Source organism: Schistocerca americana, chromosome 3, assembly GCF_021461395.2.
Source record: "Schistocerca americana isolate TAMUIC-IGC-003095 chromosome 3, iqSchAmer2.1, whole genome shotgun sequence".
NCBI lineage: Eukaryota > Metazoa > Arthropoda > Insecta > Orthoptera > Acrididae > Schistocerca > Schistocerca americana.
Window position 1 is genome coordinate 961312245 of NC_060121.1, and position 21339 is coordinate 961333583.

A 21339-nucleotide genomic window follows, 5' to 3' on the forward strand; every position below is an offset into this window, starting at 1 on the left:
GGCATGGATGTGTGTGATGTCCTTAGGTTAGTTAGGTTTAATTAGTTCTACGTTCTAGGGGACTGATGACCTCAGATGTTAAGTCCCATAGTGCTCAGAGCCGTTTGAACCATTTAATATTCTCTCAAGATCAAAAGTATGTGGAATACATGATGAGGAAGTTTAAACAGGAATGTACCAAGTAGTGTTTGGGAATAAATCTGACAAGATTGAGTGTATGTGTATGCAGCAGGATTGGTGAAAATTGGCACAGAGGAAGGAGAAGTAAAATCCTACGGAAACTATAAATATTTGGGAACAATAATAGATAACTCTGGCATATGTGACAAGGATGTTAATACGAGAATAGCAATGGGACAGAGAGCTACTAAAGCTTTGCATGGGATTATATGGAATAATAATATTAGGCAGAACACTAAGAAAAAAATATTTCACACTGTGGCAGAGAAGATATTTGTGTATGGAGGTGAGATGTGGCCTCAAACAAGAAGAGTTATGTAGAAAATTAGTGCAGTAGAAATTGACTATATGAGATGATGCCTGCAGTCAGTGAGGCAAAATAGGATATGAAATGAGGAGGTATAGGGGTGAATGGAGATAAGTGCTCCACAGCAAAATCTTTGAAGACTAGAACACTTCCATAGTACAGGCACGTACAGTGAATGCTTAACCACAGGTGGCCAAGGAAGATTTTAAAAATGGGAGCTGCCTGAAAGAAGAAGGAGAGTATGACCAGCGCTAAGATGGGAAAAATACACACAGGATGCAATAGACAAAATCTGAGACCAGATGACTGCAGTGAAAGAGGCCAGTGGAGGTCAAAAACACCAAAGAGGGAGAAAAATGGCATAAAGTGTGCGAGTAGGATTGGGTGTCGTTCAAAGGCTGCTCTGTTGCAGGACTTCCCTGCCGCATGCAGCACTGCCAAATTTCCCTCTCTCCATCCAATTCCATCTTCTTCCCTCCCTCCCCCCCCTTCCTTCCTCCCTAGATCTGCCATGCTTTTGGAGGAGGGTGGTGGAGGAGCAGTTGATGACCTTGGAGACGGGGGGGGGGGGGGGGGGGGGGGGAAGGAGAAATCTGGTAACAGTGCACCTTATGCTCATAATGACACCCACCTCCTTTCTTCTGTGCACCACTGTTTACTTCAGTGGAACAGGTACAAATTAAACATGTTTCATAAGAATTGGCTGTGTGGCAGTGAAACACTTCTGCGCAGCGAGTTCTCACCAGAGCGACAGACATGCCAGTGGAGGAGAAGATGAGCAGGGGTCTGCGGCCCAGGCGGTCCACCAGGAAGGGGGTGATGCACGACTCAATCAGCATGGTGCCGTTGACGATGATGGGCGCCACCCGGCTGTCCACGTCGCCGCCAGCGGCGTTGAAGATGCTCTGGCTGTAGAAGAGCACCGCGTTGATGCCGGCCAGCTGCTCGGCGCAGACCACGCCCAGCGCGATGACCAGAGCGCGGCGGCAGCTGCGGGACCGAAACAGGTCCAGCACCGACGCCTCGTTCTCCTTGGACTCCTCCACTGCTCCCTGTAAGGAGAGACCATCATGTCGTCCCAGTCAGCAGGTCTCAAGACTCAAGACCAAATGGGTATGCCACCATAAGGGGTGTCCAACATAGAACCTCTTTTTAATAAAACGAAGACAAAGTTCGATAGAAGAACACAAGAAACGGTATGTTTGCTTTTTTATTCCAGTCACTGATCACAATATGAGTTCTTTAGACGATGACCGGTTTCAGTCTGTAATGACCATTCTCAGACCTCTTTTACACCATGTCCCAAAGTGATACGGCCATAATGGCATCGTCAAAACATGTGGACGATGTGGCCTATTCTACACCATATCTTAAATCTATGTGACGATGCTATACTGATTATATTTATATGGTTTGACGATGCCATTATGGCCGTATCACTTTAGGACATGGTGTAAAAGAGATCTGAGGCTGGTCATTACAGACTGAAACCGGTCATCGTCTAAAGAAGTCATACTGTGATCAGTGACTGGAATAAAAAGGCATTTCACAGTATTGGATCACTGTTTGTAGACGCGATTATGTCGCAGTTGGTGAACGGTATGTTTATTGTGAAATCTGTAAGAATTTTATGCGGAAGTTTCGAAACAATAGTTTCAAAAGCTGCTCCCAGATGGTGCTGTACGCTATAAAGCTCGTATCAGGATGCGTAAATAAGCCCGTTCTCTGCGAGCAGATTAACGATTCAATTGCGTCCAGCGTGGCAGAATAGTTCCGGCAGTCAATTTATGTTCTCCTATTATTGTTCCTTCTCACCTCACTTAAAACTTTCTCGCTATTGGACCATGGCAGATATATAAAACTATTTCCTAACGTTGGGTCTCCGACTGCGGGTGATTCTACAGAGCTAGAATGGCGAACTGCATCCAGAACTCGAGGGGGCGCCAAGGTAGCTTAGAGGGCACCACAGTGTATCACCTGACACCCGGTACGAGATTATCGCTGGTAAGGCCAGCATTCGCGACTGAAAGCAGCAGTTAGAAGAAAGCTTTATACATCGACCACGGCCTAAACAGCCCGGAAGTTTTCTGTGACATCAACACAGCCGTGAAAGCTTATATTGTATTTTCCTTCTCTTGCTTTTCTTACTGTTGCAGTCACTCATCACAAATAGATTTTCGTCTTCCTTAACTAACTTTCAACCTATGGCGGGTGTTGGCTTTGTGTTTATTTTGACTACGATAAGCGTTCAGAATGCTGTTCATATTAGCTTACCAACCTTCCAATTTTTTTTGCATCATTGGGTTTACTCCTGCAACATCTGCATTCGATTTTGTGTTTATAATCATGTATTCACCCAACCAGAAGTCCTGTTCCTCCTATCACATCTCTTCATTAATTCACACTATACCTAACTTTAACCTATTCGTTCCTTTTTTAAATTCTCCAACCTATCTCCCCGATTAAGGAATCTAACATCCCACCCTCCGACCCGCAGAGCGCCAGTTTTTGTGTTTGCTGATGATGACAGTAGTCACATTCCTGAGATTTGAATGGGGGACTATTTTATCTCCGGAATATTTTACCCAAGAGGATGGCGTCATCATAAGGCCATATAATAGAGCTGAATGCCCTCGGGAAAATAAAAGTATCAGCTGTAGTTTCACCTTGCTTTTAATCATTCACTCAGACAGTTGACCCCTGCAACTACGCGAGCGAAGTACACCAAATGTACGCCAACATTCGATATATGAGGAGAAGTGCTATTGGTCGAAAACTGGAGCCTTTGCGTTGCTGGACATACATTCCCTGCACAAAGTTACACTCTACAACCAAACCATTACGAACACCTACTTAAGGGCGCGCTGGTCCTCCTTTGGAATGCATTACTGCAACGAAAGTATGTGTCATGGATTTAACGAGTCCTTGTTTGTATTTTGGAGGTATCTGGCACCAGATGCCTCTGCACAGGTCATGCAACACCTGTGGTTTGTGAGAGAGAAGCTACCGCTCAATAGCGCCCTAGATGTGTTCCATCTAGTTCAGATCAGGCGAATTTGGTGGTCGAGACATCAACGTGAGTTCGCTATAATATTCTTCCAACCACTATAGTAAGATTGTGCCCTTGTGACACAGACAGTTATCGTGCTGGAAGATGCCATCGCCGTCGGCGTAGACATTTAGCAGGAACAGGTGCTTTGATTACTGTCACAGGTCTCCTGGAACAACAGATGGATATTCCCAAACGCATAATAAACACCACACAGCGTTGATTCAGTGCCGTGTTGCATATTTCGAACACCCGCTCGCCTTGATGAAGGCGTATCGAAATACGACCATCGAGCTGGTGCAACAATAAAAGTGATTAATCCGACCGGACGGCACGTTCCCAATGACGCATGGTCTAATACCAATTATCGCGTATCCACTGCATTCGTAATTGACTGTGTTGTTGGAGTCAACATGGCAACGTGTAAGGGTCGAAACAACTTGCATTGGGCGGTGCGCTCCGGAACACTTATGCCTGCACCAACATTATACTCTGGCGTCAGATCTGCCACAGATAGCCACCTATTCCGTTTTACAGAGTGGTAAAGTACCAGACCGTGTTCTGCCATGGGACATGGATGTCGAACACCTGGTCGTCGACTCGTCGTATCACCATTCTCCTACCACTTTCCATTGACGCTCACGACAGTAGCACGCGAACAACCGACTTGTTTCGCCATTTCCATGATATTTGTACCCGGAGCCGCACCTACCGCCGGTCTTTTTCTAAAGGACAGCCCTTACAGTCTCCTTTGTGCAGGTTAAGTGTTTAAAAAACTGTTCCTGCTTTTCCTTAAAGTGTTCGTACTCGTATTATGCTTAACGGATGTGTATGTCGTCTCTGTTTTCCAAATTTTTTAACATGTTTTAACTATCCTATCGTCACTTCCGTAGCAGATCCGGCTATCTAGTGGTCTTTCGTCTGTGCTGCTGCTTTCCCAGACTTCAAATCAGCCTGTCATCAGACTGGGACGACGTTTCATAGAACTGCCGCACAATCTGTTTTATTCGGTGCCTGATCATGGGATACCTGTCTCCTGATGCAGTTCCCCGGTAGGGTACTTTTGCGGGAGGTGCACGGCAAGTACGAGGTGCATTCAAGTTTTAAGGCCTCCGATTTTTTTCTCCGGACTGGAAAGAGATAGAAACATGCGCATTGTTTTAAAATGAGGCCGCGTTCATTGTCAATACGTCCCAGAGATGGCAGCATTGTACGGCAGATGGAATTTTACCGCCAGCGCCGAGAATGAGAACTGTTTTAAATACTTAAAATGGCGACGTTTTCCTTACTTGAACAGCGTGCAATCACTCGTTTTCTGAATTTGCGTGGTGTGAAACCAATTGAAATTCATCGACAGTTGAAGGAGACATGTGGTGATGCAGTTATGGATGTGTCGAAAGTGCGTTCGAGGGTGCGACAGTTTAATGAAGGCAGAACATCGTGTGACAACGAACCGAAACAACCTCGGGCTCGCACAAGCCGCTCTGACGACATGATAGAGAAAGTGGAGAGAATTGTTTTGGGGGATCGCCGAATGACTGTTGAACAGATCGCCTCCAGAGTTGGCATTTCTGTGGGTTCTGTGCACACAGTCCTGCATGACGACCTGAAAATGCGGAAAGTGTCATCCAGGTGGGTGCCACGAATGCTGACGGACGACCACATGGCTGCCCGTGTGGCATGTTGCCGTGCAATGTTGACGCGCAACGACAGCACGAATGGGACTTTCTTTTCGTCGGTTGTGACAATGGATGAGACGAGGATGCCATTTTTCAATGCAGAAACAAAGCGCCAGTCAGCTCAATGGAAGCACACAGATTCACCGCCACCAAAAAAATTTCGGGTAACCGCCAGTGCTGAAAAAATGATGGTGTCCATGTTCTGGGACAGCGAGGGCGTAATCCTTACCCATTGCGTTCCAAAGGGCACTACGGTAACAGGTGCATCCTACGAAAATATTTTGAAGAACAAATTCCTTCCTGCACTGCAACAAAAACGTCCGGGAAGGGCTGCATGTGTGCTGTTTCACCAAGACAACACACCCGCACATCGAGCTAACGTTACGCAACAGTTTCTTCGTGATGACAACTTTGAAGTGATTCCTCATGCTCCCTACTCACCTGACCTGGCTCCTAGTGACTTTTGGCTTTTTACAACAATGAAAGACACTCTCCGTGGCCGCACATTCACCAGCCGTGCTGCTATTGCCTCAGCGATTTTCCAGTGGTCAAAACAGACTCCTAAAGAAGCCTTCGCCGCTGCCATGGAATCATGGCGTCAGCGTTGTGAAAAATGTGTACGTCTGCAGGGTGATTACGTCGAGAAGTAACGCCAGTTCCATCGATTTCAGGTGAGTAGTTAATTAGAAAAAAATCGGAGGCCTTAGAACTTGAATGCACCTCGTACATGCACGCCTTGAGGGGGACAAATTTTGGAATAGGCTGCGTTTGCCCAGACTGCGGCCGCGTATTCTGGCGCTGGTCGGATCAGTGCTAGATACAGTGCAGCACCACAATGTGGGGAAGTGACGACTATGGGTTTAGCAAGGCACATGCACATGCTTTACCCCAGACCTCGCGGATGTGCGGTTTCCATACGAAGTGCTTATCTAGAGCTACTCCGAGATACTTTGCCGTGCGAGACTATGGGATGGGGTCTCCCATGTTTCGCAACGGTTGAAGGACCGCTGGGACTCTGCGTCTCGTAATCATGACGCCCTGGCTTTTCGTGGCTTTAAACTTCAGGCGCCACTTGGTTGCCCATGCCCGTACAACGTCGTACGCCGCCTGAAAACGGCGATGCATGATGTAGTCCTCACGGAGGGACCGTAGAGCGAGGTGCTGTCCGCATAAAGTGCCAACAATACCCTCTCTGTCTTTGGGACATGGGCGGTATACAGGGAGCGCAGAAGGGGTCCGAGGATAGACCCCTGCGGCACTCCCGCTTGTACTGCTCTGGCTGTCGAGATACCATCTTCAGCAGTGACTTGAAGGCCTGGTCACAGAGGTAAGAGGCAATGAATCCGACATGCGGGGTCGGAAGCCCCAATATAAAAGGATTGTAGCGAACGCCCTCTGCCTTGGATACATAATAATCTTCCTTTGTCGCAGTCGTTTATCTTGCTGAGGGTACCGGATTTCCCCATTTGTAGTCCATGTTGTACATATAACGATTCCCATTCTCTGATCCGATCACATGCTTTCCTCAACGCGTCCTGAATCCGCAACGCCAGCAAGCGACATTCAGTTTCGCAATGTATAGAGGTCAGTGTTTGATGCGACCCCCAGCCGTGAGCTGAGGGGCTGTGAGCTGTATAAATGCCGCGCGAAGTGGCCGCGTGGTTTGAGGCGCCAAGTCACCGGAGGTTTGAGTCCTCCCTCGGCATAGATGTGTGTGTTGTCCTTAGCATAAGTTAGTTTAAGTAGTGTGTAAGTCTAGGGACCGATGACCTCAGCAGTTTGGTCCCTTAGAAATTCATACACATTTAAACGTTTGAGCTGTATAAATATTATCGGCGCTATTCGAGTTCTTCTCCATATCGCTGAAGTGGTAGGATATTAGAGCGTCTTCATTTCATTCTTTATTTCCGTTTGGGAAATGTTATTTGAAATATAGGGCATTCGAAAAGTCCCGCTACAACCTTCCAGGATTTTTAGAGGGGAGTGAGTAGAAAATATTTTGAGTAGGAAACGATTTGACGCAACCACCAACACCGTGCCAGTACTATTGCATACCAACCACGTGGTCAGTCCCCTCTAGAACAGTTAGAGATTTGTAACGGAAACTTCCGAACATTCCATATTTCTTTTACAGCTTTCGGGTTTACCATGCTTCACTTCTGTGGATTTATACGCTACTAGCCATTAAAACTGCTACACCAAGAAGAAATAGAGATGATAAATGGGTATTCATTGGACAAATATATTATATTAGAACTGACATGTGATTACATTTTCACGCAATTTGGGTGCATAGATCCCGAGAAATCAGTACCCAGAACAACCACCTCTGGCCGTAATAACGGCCTTGATACGCCTGGGCATTGAGTCAAACAGAGCTTGGATGGTGTGTACAGGTACAGCTGCCCATGCAGCTTCAACACGATACCACAGTTGATCAAGAGTAGTGACTGGCGTATTGTGACGAGCCAGTTGCTCGGCCACCATTGACCAGACGTTTTCAATTGGTGAGAGATCTGGAGAATGTGCTGGCCAGGCAGCAGTCGAACATTTTCTGTATCCAGAAAGGCACGTAAAGGACCTGCAACAAGCGGTCGTGCATTATCCTGCTGAAATGTAGGGTTCCGCAGGGATCGAATGAAGGGTAGAGCCACGGGTCGTAACACATCTGAAATGTAACGTCCACTGTTCAAAGTGCCGTCAATATGAACAAGAGGTGACCGAGACGTGTAACCAACGGCACCGCATACCAACACGCCGGGTGATAGGCCAGTATGGCGATGACCAATACACGCTTCCAATGTGCGTTCACCGGGATGTCGCCAAACACGGATGCGACCATCATGATGCTGTAAACAGAACCTGGATTCATCCGTAAAAATGACGTTTTGCCATTCGTGCACTCAGGTTCGTCGTTGAGTACACCATTGCAGGCGCTCCTGTGTGTGATACAGCGTCAAGGGTAACCGCAGCCATGGTCTCCGAGCTGATTGTCCATGCTGCTGCAAACGTCGTCGAACTGTTCGTGCAGATGGTCGTTGTCTTGCAAACGTCCCCATCTGTTGACTCAGGGATCGAGACGTGGCTGCGCGATCCGTTACAGCTATGCGGATAAGATGCCTGTCATCTCGACTGCTAGTGATACGAGGCCGTTTGGATCCAGCACGGCGTTCCGTATTACACTCTTGAACCCACCGATTCCATATTCTGCTAACAGTCATTGGATCTCGATCAACGCGAGCAGCAATGTCGCGATACGATAAACAGCAATCGCGATAGGCTACAATCCGACGTTTATCAAAGCCGGAAACGTGATGGTACGCATTTCTCCTCCTTACACGAGGCATCACAACAACGTTTCACCAGGCAACGCCAGTCAACTGCTGTTTGTGTATCAGGAATCAGTTGGAAACTTTCCTCATGTCAGCACGTTGTAGGTGTCGCCACCGGAGCCAACCTCGTGTGAATGTTCTGAAAAGCTTATCATTTGCTTATCACAGCATCTTCTTCCTGTCGGTTAAATTTCGCGTCTGTAGCACGTCATCTTCGTGGTGTAGCAATTTTAATGGCCAGTAGTGTATATTTAATGAAACTAATTTCTTAAATCTAAATCACTACCTGAGGCAAGGTAGTTTCGTAGCTTGACGAAAGTCTTCTTCTCTTGTAAAAGTATACTTTTTATGTCCTATGTGTGATTTTGATTTGTATGCGTGACCAACAGAATATAAGCAGAGATATTGAGGAATCTGGAAAAGGGGGGAGAGAATGAATTTGAAGACTGATAAGCAAATCTACGCACGTTTAAGACGACAATTGTAACCACAGTGTCTTGCAAGGTTCTAGAAAGAACACGTTTTAGTTGCAGTTAGTACTGATTGTGTAAAGAGTGTACCTTCATCCTCTGAAGCTCAGAGGAGATGTCACTGTTGTCGTCTCGCAGCCGCCGGAGAGACCTTTCGGCGTCCTCGTCTCTGCCCCTAGCGAGCAGGTAGTAGGGCGACTCTGGCACCCAGAAGAAGGCCACCATAAAGAGGAGAGGCACGGCCAGCCCTATGGCCGCTAGCGTAGTGTACGATACGAAAGGGCCGATGCAGTAGTCGAGCATGAAGCCCGTCGTTATCGACGGCTGTTGCACCATAAGCAGCGCGCCCCTGATGTTGGCCTGTAGACATAAAGCAGAGAAAACTATTCGTGTATCGCTCTTGTTTGGCGCAAATGGCGTCAGGCCTAAAAATCATGGAGAAAGGAACAGAAAAGCCAGAATGAAACTTTCAGTCTGCAGTGAAATGTGCGCCATTTCGAAACTACCTGTTGTTGTTGTTGTTGTTGTGGTCTTCAGTCCTGAAGACTGGTTTGATGCAGTTCTCCATGCTACTCTATCCTGTGCAACCTGCTTCATCTCCCAGTACTTACTGCAGCCTACATCCCTCTGAATTTGCTTAGTGTATTCATCTCTTGGTCTCCCTCTACGATTTTTACCCTACACGCTGCCCTCCAATATTACATTGGTGATCCCTTGATGCCTCAGAACATGTCCTACCAACCGAGCCCTTCTTCTAGTCAAGTTGCGCCACAAACTCCTCTTCTCCCCAATTCTATTCAATACCTCCTCATTAGTTATGTGATCTACCCATCTAATCTTTAGCATTCTTCTGTAGCGCCACATTTCGAAAGCTTCTATTCTCTTCTTGTCCAAACTATTTATTGTCCATGTTTCACTTCCATACATGGCTACACTCCACACAAATACTTTCAGAAACGACTTCCTGACACTTAAATCTATACTCGATGTTAACAAATTTCTCTTCTTCAGAAACGCTTTCCTTGCCATTGCCAGCCTACATTTTATATCCTCTCTACTTCGACCATCATCAGTTATTTTGCTCCCCAAATAGCAAAACTCCTTTACTACTTTAAGTGTCTCATTTCCTAATCTAATTCCCTCAGCATCACCCGACTTAATTCGACTACATTCCATTATCCTCGTTTTGCTTTTGTTGATGGTCATGTTATATCCTCCTTTCAAGACACTGTCCATTCCGTTCAAGTGCTCTTCCAAGTCCTTTGCTGTCTCTGACAGAATTACAATGTCATCGGCGAACCTCAAAGTTTTTATTTCTTCTCCATGGATTTTAACACCTACTCCGAATTTTTCTTTTGTTTCCTTTACTGCTTGCTCAATATACAGATTGAACAACATCGGGGAGAGGCTACAGCCCTGTCTTACCCCCTTCCCAACCACTGCTTCCCTTTCATGTCCCTCGACTCTTATAACTGCCATCTGGTTTCTGTACAAATTGTAAATAGCCTTTCGCTCCCTGTATTTTACCCCTGCCACCTTTAGAATTTGAAAGAGAGTATTCCAGTATGCTTAAAGTAATCAGTCATTTCATTTATATTTTCCAGTGACTCTTTGGCAAATAGTAATTTTTTTAATGTAGTCTCTTGTGTCAGTGTAGATTGTGTGTGATACATTATATTGTTACGTTGTGACACTAACAGAGATCAGAGAATTATATCAATTTTCTCAATTCCTTTGAGAAATTCATGAGTAAAACTAAATTAACTAACAGTCAGTTTGAGTAATAACAACCTTCAACCTAGTATTATTTTGTTTTAAAAGTAATCATTTAATTTAATTATAATATTGGCACTCAGCAAGTTAAACAGTGTAAGAAATTTGCATTTGGTTCTACTTCCTGAATTATGGTCGTATTTCAGCGTTGTTTCCAGAAGTTTATCTTTCTTGGTGAGTTTCAGCCGTTTGAAAGGTTTATTTTTACGTTGTGCTTAATCCATCTAAAACCAGTTTATAAAGGTAAGTGTGCTGCGAACTCTATGTATTGTCGTGTTCAAGGTAGTTCCATTGTCACACAGTATGTTTTATTGTATTGCATGTTGCAGCATTATGTAACCGAGTTTTACACACAGCTGCATATTACGGACGTCACCGCTGTAGTCAACTAATTTTGCAGTGACGTTTGTCCAGTTGGATTGGCGACTGTCATATTTCGAAATTATCCAGGTTCATTTCAAGCAACTAAATAATCTAATCACCGTAAATATTTATTACCGTGAAAGATCACCACCAAATTTAAACCTTTTATTCACTGATATATCAAACATATTGTCCTAGTTGAGTGAGCTGTTATTGCCATTCACAGCAATAAGTTGCACATGTTCCCCCATTTCTATTCGGCAGTAACTGCAACCGATGGGCTTGCTTTGGAAATCCTTCGGTAAGCGATCACACGGACAAGTTGTTTATCGAATGGAATGTTGGGACGTCACAGGATGAAGGAGATATTTCTTAGCGACTACCTTAAGGGCTAAATTACACTTAGCATTTATCTGATAAATCTCTTTCTGGCATCTGCTACATTTCTATCGTCGTCCATCACAAAACACTGAGAAACGATGCCGTGTATTTACGCATATTTTCTCATGCTACATTACATTTACTTAAGTCGAAGCAGACCACTATTTGCTTCGATTGCAGCTCATCATACATCTTCGGTACTTGGTTGAAATTAATAGATACATGACTTCCGTCTATACAAATGTGTCTACACCTACATCTACATCTACATGGTTACTCTGCAATTCACACTTAAGTGCCTGGCAGAGGGTTCATCGAACCATTTTCATACTACTTCTCTACGATTCCACTCTCGAATAGCGCGTGGGAAAGAGGAACACCTAAATCTTTCCGTTCGAGGTCTGATTTCTCTTATTTTATTGTGATGATCATTTCTCCCTACGTATGTGGGTGTCAGCAAAATATTTTCGCATTCGGAAGAGAAAGCTGATGATTGAAATTTCGTAAATAGATCTCGCCACAAAGAAAACCGCCTCTGTTTCAATGACTGCCAACCCAACTCGCATATCATATCAGTGCGACTCTCACTCCTATTGCGCGATAACACGAAACGATCTGCCCATCTTTGCACTTTTTCGATGTCCTCCGTCACTCCTACTTGGTAAGGATCCCACACCGCGCAGAAATATTCCAGCAGAGGACGGACAAGTGTAGTGTAGGCTGTCTCTTTAGTGGGTTTGTCGCATCTTATAAGTGTTCTGCCAACAAAGCGCAGTCGTTGTGTTGCCTTCCCCACAATATTATCTATGTGGTCTTTCCAATTTATGTTGCTCGTAATTGAAATTCCTAGGTTTAGTCGAATTGACAGCCCTTAGATTTGTGCAATTTATCGTACACCCAAAATTTATCGGATTTCTTTTAGTATCCATGTGAATGACCTCGCAATTTTCTTTGTTTAGTGCCAATTGCCACTTTTCGCACCATACAGAAATTCTCTATAGATCATTTTGTAATTGGAACCAATTGTCTGATGATTTTACTAGACGGTAAATTAAAGCGTCATCTGTAAACAATCTAAGGGGGCTGCTCAGATTATCACCTAGATCATTCATGTAAGTCAGGAACAGCAGAGGGCCTATGACACTGCCTTGCGAAACGCCAGGTATCACACTTCTGTTCCACTTGATGCTTTACCGTCTGTCACTACGAACTGTGACGTCTCTGAGAGGAAATCACGAATCCAGTCACACAACTGAAACGATACTCCACATGCACCCAATTTGATTAATAGTCGCTTGTGAGGAACGGTATCAAATGCCTTCTGGAAATCTAGGAATATGGAATCTGAGATCCCTTGTCAACAGCACTCATTACTTCATGGGAATAAAGAGCTAGCTGTGTTGCACAAGAACGATATTTTCTGAATCCGTGTATGTATCAATCCGTTATGTGTCAATAAGTCATTTTCTTCAAGGTGATGAATAATGTTCGAGTACAGTATGTGCTCCAAAATCCTGCCGGCCCCGGTGGCCGTGCGGTTCTAGGCGCTGCAGTCCGGAACCACGGGACTGCTACGGTCGCAGGTTCTAATCCTGCCACGGGCATGGATGTGTGTGATGTCCTTAGGTTAGTTAGGTTTAAGTAGATCTAAGTTCTAGGGGACTGATGACCTAAGATGTTAAGTCCCATAGTGCTCAGAGCCATTTGAATCATTTTTTTCCAAAATCCTACTGCAAATTGAGGTCAGTGATATGGGTCTGTAATTCAGTGAATTACTCCTACTTCCTTTCTTGAATACTGGTGTGACCTGTGCTACTTTCCAATATTCAGGAACAGACCTTTCGTCAAGTGAGCGGTTGTATATGATTGCTAAGAAAGGCGCTGTTGTATCTACATACCCTGAAAGGAACCTGATTGGCATACCATCTGGACCTGAAGACTTGCCTTTCTTAAGTGGTTTGAGTTGTTTTGCAACACCTAAGATATCTACTTTTATGTCATTCATGCTAACAACTGTTCTGGTTTCGAATCCTGGAATATTTACTTCGTCTTCTTTCGTGAAGGAATTACGGAAAACTTTATTTAGTAACTCCGCTTTAGTGGCAGCATCATCGGCAACATTTCCATCACTATCGCACAGTGACGGTATTGGCTACTTTTTGCCACTGGTGTACTTTACATACGACCAGAATCTCTTTGGGTTTTCTACCATATTTTGAGACAACATTTCATTGTGGGTTGGGTTGGGTTGTTTGGGGAAGGAGACCAGACAGCAACGTCATCGGTCTCATCGGATTAGGGAAGGACGGGGAAGGAAGTCGGCCGTGCCCTTTGAAAGGAACCATCCCGGCATTTGCCTGGAGCGATTTAGGGAAGTCACAGAAAACCTAAATCAGGATGGCCGGACGCGGAATTGAACCGTCGTTCTCCCGAATGCGAGTCCAGTGTCTAACCATTTCATTGTGGAAACTATTAAAAGCATCTCGCATCGACCTCCGAACTAAATTTCGAGCTTCCGTGAAACTTAGCCAGTCTTGGAGATTTTGCGTTCTTCTGAATTTGGCATGCTTTTTACGTTGCTTCTGCTGCAGTATTCCGACTTGTTTTGTGTACCATGGTGGATCAGTCCCGTCTCTTATTAAGCCTCTGATCGATTCCCATAGTCATCGCCAGAGCCTCCAACCCACGCTGTTTTGTGCGTGAGAAACTACACCATCCTGACAGACCAGAAGAATGGCTCCCCACCCTTCTATAGCAGTCGTAATACACACACGATCACTACACACTATAGGAAGTAAATGCAACAAACTATTATCCTTTGAAAGCAACCTTCTTTACTTATAGTACAAGGATTTTAATATTCGTGAAGAAAAGAGACACGATTTCGTTTGGGTAATGTGGTCATATTTCGCACAAAGCTTGTTCCCTCTGTTAACCAATCTTCAATCATCTAATAAAATGGAACACCTCAAAATCCCAATCAGAAGGATGGACATACAAAAATGCTTTAATCATGTCAAATCATTTCACAGAAACCTGTTTCAGTTAAGAATCAGCAATATAAAGCGGTAGGGAGGTTACATGTCAAGTATGCCAGTACTGGTGAGCTGTGGAAAAGACTCTACACATGAAAAGTGAAGTGCAAAAACAGAGTTGTTTTTTCACTGCATCATATTTGATATGTCAGTTACAATCTGATAACGGTCTCAAAAGCCGAAATCTGGTTAACCAGATAAATTAATATTGTGGAACATCCATAATTTTGTGCAGTTCAGTTATAAATTAATATTCAAATTTCAGTGCAAGAGTTAAGTTCACTGGTAATTTTTAATAACCAGAAAATCACTAACACTTTTTTAAGAGAGAAGGATATTCACAAATATACATAGTCAGCATAAAGTCAACGTAATAGTTAACAAAAATGCAGCATCACTGGCGACAGATGCAAGAGTATATCGAGGAAGTAACGTCTGTTCCGACCATTATTCTGTAATTTCTAAAATGAATATTTTAACAGTTTGGTGAAGGAGTAATAAACCTAACAGAAATAAAGAAACAGCACTCAAAGTACAGTTATTACAAGATAACAGCATACACCCCCTACACGAAAATAGATTAAATGAACGACTGGTAATGAATCTCGCGAGTATATTAATGAAGAATGGGAGAATGTAAGTAGTAGTGTTCAGAAGGAAGCTTTGGAAGCAGTGGAACAAGATGTAAAAGTGTGATAAAACTGATTACGAACATGGAACAAAGAATCAGAATAAAGTAATAAGGGAGAAAAAGGAAGCATATCTAAAACATTTACAGAAAAAACGCCACAATAAAGAGGAGAATATAATCGAAGAAGAGAAATTGATGCTCGAAAACATAAAAAAGCACACAGAGCAAGTTGAAACATCTAGAATATGACATTCATGGACAGCAATCAATTGCCTATAAAGCAAACAAACCTTTAAACAGACAAGAAAAAGATACGTTTAATATTTAGACAATCAAAAAACAATGTGAAGAATATTATACAAAATTGGGGTATGACCAAAACTTAATGGAATAAGCAGAAATATATGAAGGTGAGAAAGGAGTAGATGTACTAACGTTAGCAGAATAAGAAGAAGTGACGAAAACAATGAAAAACATTAAGGCAGGTGGTGTAGATGGTATTAACTGCGGATTATAGAAATACAGCCGGATTCTTCTTAAAGTACCGCAGATCTGGTCAACAGCTGCTGTGCACTTAGTTTCGAAGAAAGGAGATCTAAAAGAGTAATAATTATAGGGAATACGTGTTTTAACAGCTGGATATAAGGTGTATAAAAACTTAGGTTAAGTCCAAGGTGTATAAAAACTTAACTAAGGTTAAGTCCAACAGCTGAAACAATTGTAACTGAAGACCGGAGTGGATTTAGATTTGGACAAACAACAGTGGATGATATAATCACTTAGAAGATATTGACAAATAAAAGAAGAGAATTTAATAATGAGACACACGTAGCGTTTATAGACTATGTGAAGGCATCTGACAGATTAAATAGGACAAAACACTGGTTAACATTACAAGGCTGTGGAATTCCGTGACATTTGATATGGGAAATAAAGAGTTTATACAATGAAACTAAATTTGTGATAAAAATGGGGAACAAAATAAGAACAGCTTTATATCTAAGCAAGGAGGTAAACAAGGTTGCAGTCCATCCCCCGTTTTGTTCATTTTGTATATAATTGATATGATTAAAAAGTGGAACGCGGAATAAAAAAAACAACAAAGGATTAGAACTAGATAAGGATCGTTATATGAAAACATTAATGTATGATGACAGCCAGACTATAATGGCCGCTCCAGAAGGTGAATTACTAACAACTGTTTCTGAACTAAAGCAGATTGGGCAAATGCACGAGTGCAATTAAAAACAGGCAAAGAAAACACAGAATAGTGGCATTCTGAGGAAAGATACAGGCATGATCGAAAATAGTGTTAGGAAACAAAATAACAGAGCAAGTAAGTCATTTTAACTACCTGGGCTGCGACATTTCTTTTTATCATGATAAAGAAGAAAACAGGAACCTTTCTGGGTGTATGTGTAACAAAAGAAACAACATTAAACAAAAAGACGGCTATAGAAAAGCAGGTGAAATTCTATAAAACATTAGCTGTTCCACTGCTAATTTACGGATCTGAGGCTTCGATGGCAAACTAGGAAGAAATTCATCGTATCCTGAAGTCATAACTGAAGTTCCTGAGATCAGTTAAAGCAAAAGGGTAAGGTACGTGGGTCAGAATAGGAAGTGATGGAGCTAAGGAGCTGAATCCGGAACAGGTTCATCCGACCTAGTCCATGAATGTAACCGGGAGAGGTAGGGCATGGTTAGCACACTGGACTCGCTTTCGGGAGGACGACGGTTTAAACCCGCGTCCGGCCTTCCTGATTTAGGTTTCCCATGATTTGTCTAAATCGCTTCAGGCAAATGCCGGGATGGCTGCTTTGAAATGGCACGGCCGACTTCCTTCCCCATCTTTTCCCAATCCTATGGGACCGATGACCTCGCTGTTTGCTCCCCTTCCCCGAATCAACCAACCAATCAACCAATCTTGAATGTAGATGATGACGATGATGAATTAAGTACTTAATAACTAATAACTTTTTACGCCAATTTTTAGTTTAGCCCATTTCTTATGATCATACAACGTAGGCTTTCACGACCGGATGTCATAGATGCTGATGAGTCTTCCGGGCTGTATGGCCGTGTTCGAAGAAACTTTTTGGTTTTTCACGTTTCGTCCAGAGCTGTGCTGGATACTTCGGGGGTACTTCTGGAAACGTTAAGTCATACCGACTGACGAGTCGAACATTGGAAAGCGTACTGTGTACAGTGGGCATGGTCGAGTTTACACTTGATCAGCAGAGAAAAATTTCGTCGAGAAACTAAACTACCGATTGTCGTCTGTCAAGAATGAAACCGTATCTATCGATTCTTCAGAGCCACTGTCCATATATGATTGAGTTTCATTGCCTCTTTGTGTTAAAACTATCAGTACGCTTATATATTTCGATGGCTTCTCTATACAGTCGTGGATAATAGTTTGTCATAGAAAGGTAAAAATTTGGTTCCGGAAACTTCGTGATTTTCTGGCAGAAGCGTTTACTCTGATACAGCAGATTTTTCTGTTTTCCCTAGTCGGCAAACCGTTTTATGTCCCTTCAATCTTGTATTCACGCTTTACTTTGTAGCTACAATGTAGACCTCCCCACACGTACATGGAATCTTACATACTCCACTTGCTTACAGAGGAGGGCGTTTATCGTTTACAAATCAGTGCTTCACATATTTTCTTCGTTGGTTTCTGTAAAATCTTACCGATCTGAACAGTTAATTTTTTGATAAAAGGGAGAGAAATCGTGATCTTCCATAGCAGTATTTTATCGTCGTCCTTTTTCCTATTGTTATTCGGTTGCAGAACCCTGTATACGCCCTTGCCTTAATAACCACTCTTCTTGAAAGCCTGCTTCCGATGTTTTAACCCTGTGGTGCATGAATTTCACTGCAGTGGACAACTTATAATGGTCAATTTTCTGGCGTTTTCAATCATTCACGAGGCTGCAAATGCCTCCAGGGCACAACACCAGTAGGGAGTGCCCACTGCAGTGAACTGCGTGCATTTGCAGCCTGAGGACTGATTAGATTAGATTAGATTAGATTAATAATAGTGCCATGGATCATGAATACGATATTTCGTAATGATGTGGAACGAGTCAAATTTTCCAATACATGACATAATTAAGTTAATTTAACAACATAATTAAGTTAATATAACAACTTCTTTTCCTTATTTATATCTAAAAATTCCTCTATGGAGTAGAAGGAGTTGTCATTCAGAAATTCTTTTAATTTCTTCTTAAATACTTGTTGGTTATCTGTCATACTTTTGATACTATTTGGTAAGTGACCAAAGACTTTAGTGGCAGTATAATTCACCGCTTTCTGTGCCAAAGTTAGATTTAATCTTGAATAGTGAAGATCATGCTTTGTCCTAGTATTGTACTTATGCACGCTGCTATTACTTTTGAATTGGGTTTGGTTGTTAATAACAAATTTCATAAGAGAGTATATATACTGAGAAGCTACTGTGAATATCCCTAGGTCCTTAAATAAATGTCTGCAGGATGATCTTGGGTGGACTCCAGTTACTATTCTAATTACACGCTTTTGTGCAATAAATACTTTATTCCTCAGTGATGAATTACCCCAAAATATGATGCCATATGCAAGCAATGAGTGAAAATAGGCGTAGTAAGCTTATTTACTAAGATTGAAAATGCCAAAGAAGCGACCATTAACAGCCGTCCACAGTAGTGGACACCATGCACCACAAGGTTAATCCAGCTGCCAGATATACCGCCTTGTGAATCCTTTTGGCTGTATCAAAAAGACTTTTAAAGACACCTCTCTCTTGTTTATAACATCTGAAGCCCGGAAGACTCATCAGCAGTCATTTTTTATTTCACATCCCCCTAACGTTTCATCTCCGACTGCGGGAGACATCTTCAGAGGTAAGGTACCACCCGAGACGTCTCCCGCCATCGCTAGAGGGAAGTTTAATGGACCGACCACGGTCTGTCACGAAAGTTTAATGTGAAGTCACCACCACCCGTGAAAGCTTACACTGTACAATCGTTTATTATGTTTGTTATCAGGCGATTTCTAAACTTAACTATGAAATCTCCACCCCTTGTAGATGTGGTATGATCGAATCATCATTACGTTTCTTTGGCAATGGTCCGAAACGATGCTGGAGATCTGTGTAACGCTGCTTGTTACCTAGAAGGACTGGTCAGTGCGTCCCAAACAGAGCAGCCTGACGTACCTGGGAGATCTCGGCGGCGAACATGCTGAGCGAAGTGACGATGAGGCCGATGCCGAGCCCCGAGATGAAGCGCACGACGCAGAGCCAGGTGGGCGCGTGCTCGACGAACATGAGCGCGACCCAGCTGCCGGCCATGGGCACCGCCCCCAGGAGGGCGGTGGCGCGCCGCCCCACGCGGTCCGCCGCCCAGCCGCCCAGCCAGGGGCCCAGCGCCGCCGCCAGCGACGGCAGAGACCCCACCCACGACGCCTCGGCGGCCGTCAGGTGGGGGAGTTTGGGGACCGCCGGCGACGACCACGCCAGCACGAGGCCCGTCGACACCATCGCCAGGTTCGCTGTCAGACAGAAAACACGGCTCACGACCACGCACAGGCAGGGGAATCAATGCAGCATTTGCTACGTCGACTGTTTGCAACAAGGCATGTGGCCAATTGGGACTCGAACGCAGAACCTGGGGTGGTGTGGGCTGGAAATATCTACATCTACATCCATACTCCGCAAGCCACCTGACAGTGTGTGTGGCGGAGGGTACCTTGAGTACCTCTATCGGTTCTCCCCTCTATTCCAGTGTCGTATTGTTCGTGGAATGAAGGATTGTCGGTATGCCTCTGTGTGGGCTCTAATCTCTCTGATTTTATCCTCATGGTCTCTTTGCGAGACATTCGTAGGAGTGAGCAATATTCTGCTTGACTCCTCGGTGAAGGTATGTTCTCGAAACTTCAACAAAAGCCCGTACCGAGCTACTGAGCGTATCTCCTGCAGAGTCTTCCACTGGAGTTTATCTGTCATCTCCGTAACGCTTTCGCGGCAATGCTGTGTTCACTGAGGTGACAGAAGTCGCGGGATGTCTCCAATATCGTGTCGGAACTCCTTTCTCCCACCGTAGTGCATGGACTCAGCAAGTCTTTGGAAGTTCTCTGTAGTAATATTGGGCCAAGCTGCCTCTAAACTCGTCCATCGTTGCGAAGGTGTTGCCGCTGCAAGATTTTGTGCACGAACTGATCTCTCGATTATGTCTCGTCAGTGTCATGTGATCTTCCCCCCCAAATCATTCATTCCTATTCTCCAGAACGTTCTTCAAACAAATCACGAACTGTGGCCCTATGAGATGGTGCACTGCCATCCACAAAAATTCCTTCGTTGTATGGGAACATGAGTCCAAGAATGGCTGCAAATAGTCTCCAAGTAGCCGAACATCCAAGGGTTCAAATGGTTCAAATGGCTCTGAGCACTATGGGACTTCCTCGCTTCCCGCGCCCGGGTTCCCGGGTTCGATTCCCGGCGGGGTCAGGGTGTTGTGTGACGTCCTTAGGTTAGTTAGGTTTAAGCAGTTCTAAGTTCTAGCGGACTGATGACCATAGATGTTAAGTCCCGTAGTGCTCAGAGCCATTTGAACCATTTTGAACCACTATGGGACTTAACTTCTGAGATCATCAGTCCCCTGGAACTTAGAAGTACTTAGACCTAACTAACCTAAGGACATCACACACACCCAACTCAGAGGCAGGATTCGAACCTGCGACCGTAGCGGTCTCACGGTTCCAGACTGTAGCGCCTAGAACCGCTCGGCCACTCCGGCCGGCGAACATCCAAGGGACCCAGTCAATTACACACTATTATGAGCCGCCACCAACTTGCACACTGCCTTGTTGACAACTTGTGTCCATGGCTTCGTGGGGTCTGCGCCGCACTCGAACCCTACCATCAGCTCTTACCAACCGAAATACGGGCTCATATGACCAGGCCACGATTTTCCAGTCGCCTAGGATCCAACCGATGTGGTTACGATCGCAGAGAGGCGCTGTAGTCGATTTCGTGCTGTAAACAAAGGCCCTCGGCCGGCCGCTGTGGCCGAGCGGTTCTAGGCGCTTCAGTCTGGAACCGCGCAGCTGCTGCGGTCGCAGGTTCGAACCCTCCCTCGGGCATGGATGTTAGTTA

The 21339-nt window shown here is 44.3% G+C and overlaps 1 protein-coding gene across 1 annotated transcript in view; it reads right to left on the reverse strand.

Moving 5' to 3' along the window:
- The window catches only part of LOC124606586 (facilitated trehalose transporter Tret1-like), a 38945-nt gene extending 19409 nt beyond the window's left edge, over positions 1-19536 (reverse strand). The window contains exons 1-3 of the mRNA XM_047138572.1: positions 19402-19536; positions 9108-9377; positions 1231-1539 (exon numbers count right to left, since the gene is read on the reverse strand). Of these exons, the coding sequence (XP_046994528.1) occupies positions 1231-1539; positions 9108-9377; positions 19402-19536 (714 nt within the window). The remainder of the gene's footprint in view (positions 1-1230; positions 1540-9107; positions 9378-19401) is intronic.
- Between the last annotated feature and the right edge of the window lie 1803 nt (positions 19537-21339).